The sequence below is a fragment of the Xenopus tropicalis genome, chromosome 7, assembly GCF_000004195.4.
Source record: "Xenopus tropicalis strain Nigerian chromosome 7, UCB_Xtro_10.0, whole genome shotgun sequence".
Taxonomy (NCBI): domain Eukaryota; kingdom Metazoa; phylum Chordata; class Amphibia; order Anura; family Pipidae; genus Xenopus; species Xenopus tropicalis.
The window spans coordinates 10,556,330-10,557,599 of record NC_030683.2 but is presented as its reverse complement, the minus strand read 5'-3'; the positions used below and the strand labels follow the sequence as shown (position 1 = coordinate 10,557,599).

Here is a 1,270-nt window from a genome sequence, read left to right as displayed (position 1 = left end):
TTTTTATGGACTGGAAAAGGCTCCTCTGAGCACAAAAACAGTAGCCATGGTACCTGCCCATGCCTGGAACCTAAACTTGCAGGATCAGTTGGGTTAACAGCAATGTCCAATAGTATGTAAAAACAATATAATTTCTGGAATACAGATGGGGGCTACTTTAGTAAAAGATTATATATTTACATATTTGATAAATTACTAGAGTCTACTTTCATACACAAGAAGGAAGACTTGAAAAATGGTCTCAGAAAGTAAAGAAAATGTCTCAGGATTCATCATCCAAGGGTTCTCTGATACTCCTGAGCTTCATATCTCTCTTTTTGTGCTATTCCTTGGCATCTATCTCATCATTCTGCTGGGAAATCTCATCGTATTCTTAGTCATTTCATGCAATCCTCACTTACACACCCCCATGTACATATTCTTGCTGAACCTTTCACTCATAGACATTTCTTCCACCTCAAATGTTTTACCTAATTTGCTGCATATTCTTCTCACTCAACAAAATAACATTTCATTCTTGGGGTGTATGACTCAAATGTATGTTTTTGTGACCTTGGCTGCCAGTGAATTCTTTCTCCTGACGGCCATGGCATATGATCGTTATGTTGCCATCTGTGATCCCCTTCATTACATTGCCCGAATGAGCAGGAAACACTGTGCTGGGCTTATAACTGCAGCATTCACTGTTGGTTTTGTTGAACCTGTCGGCCATCTTGTTCTTGTACCTAAACTATCATATTGTGCTTCCCGTCTTATTAACCATTTTTTCTGTGATGTCACACCATTGCTAAAACTTTCCTGCAGCAGCACTTTTAGTGTGGAACTTTTAATTTACATTGAAGGGACTTTGGTGGTTTTCAGTTCCTTCCTCCCTACTCTGATCTCATACATATTTATCATCTCTGCTATCCTGAAAATACAATCCTCAGAGGGGAGACAAAAAGCCTTTTCTACCTGTGCTTCTCACCTGGCCTGTGTGATAACCCTTTATGGGACAGTTATTTGCCTGTATTTGAGACCCACCACAAGTTATAATATAAAAAGAGACAAGTATTTCTCACTGCTGTACATTGCCCTGGGCCCTCTGCTAAATCCTCTTATTTACACACTGAAAAATAGAGAATTTAAATCTTCTTTTAAAAAGATTACTTTTATTTATTTTAGATAAGTATTAGATAATGCCAATCAGTAAAACTTGGATATGAACAGGAATATACTTTTCACACTTCTTGTCAAAGGTGTACCTGTAAGGGCTCTGGCACACGGGGGA

General features: G+C 38.4%; 1 protein-coding gene across 1 annotated transcript; it reads left to right on the top strand.

Annotated features, from left to right (window-relative positions):
- Positions 1 to 235: 235 nt before the first annotated feature.
- Positions 236 to 1,168, top strand: LOC116412150 (olfactory receptor 1019-like). Its single transcript, XM_031905779.1, has one exon. The coding sequence runs from the start codon at positions 236 to 238 to the stop codon at positions 1,166 to 1,168; it is 933 nt and encodes a 310-aa protein (XP_031761639.1).
- The last annotated feature ends 102 nt before the right edge of the window (positions 1,169 to 1,270 follow it).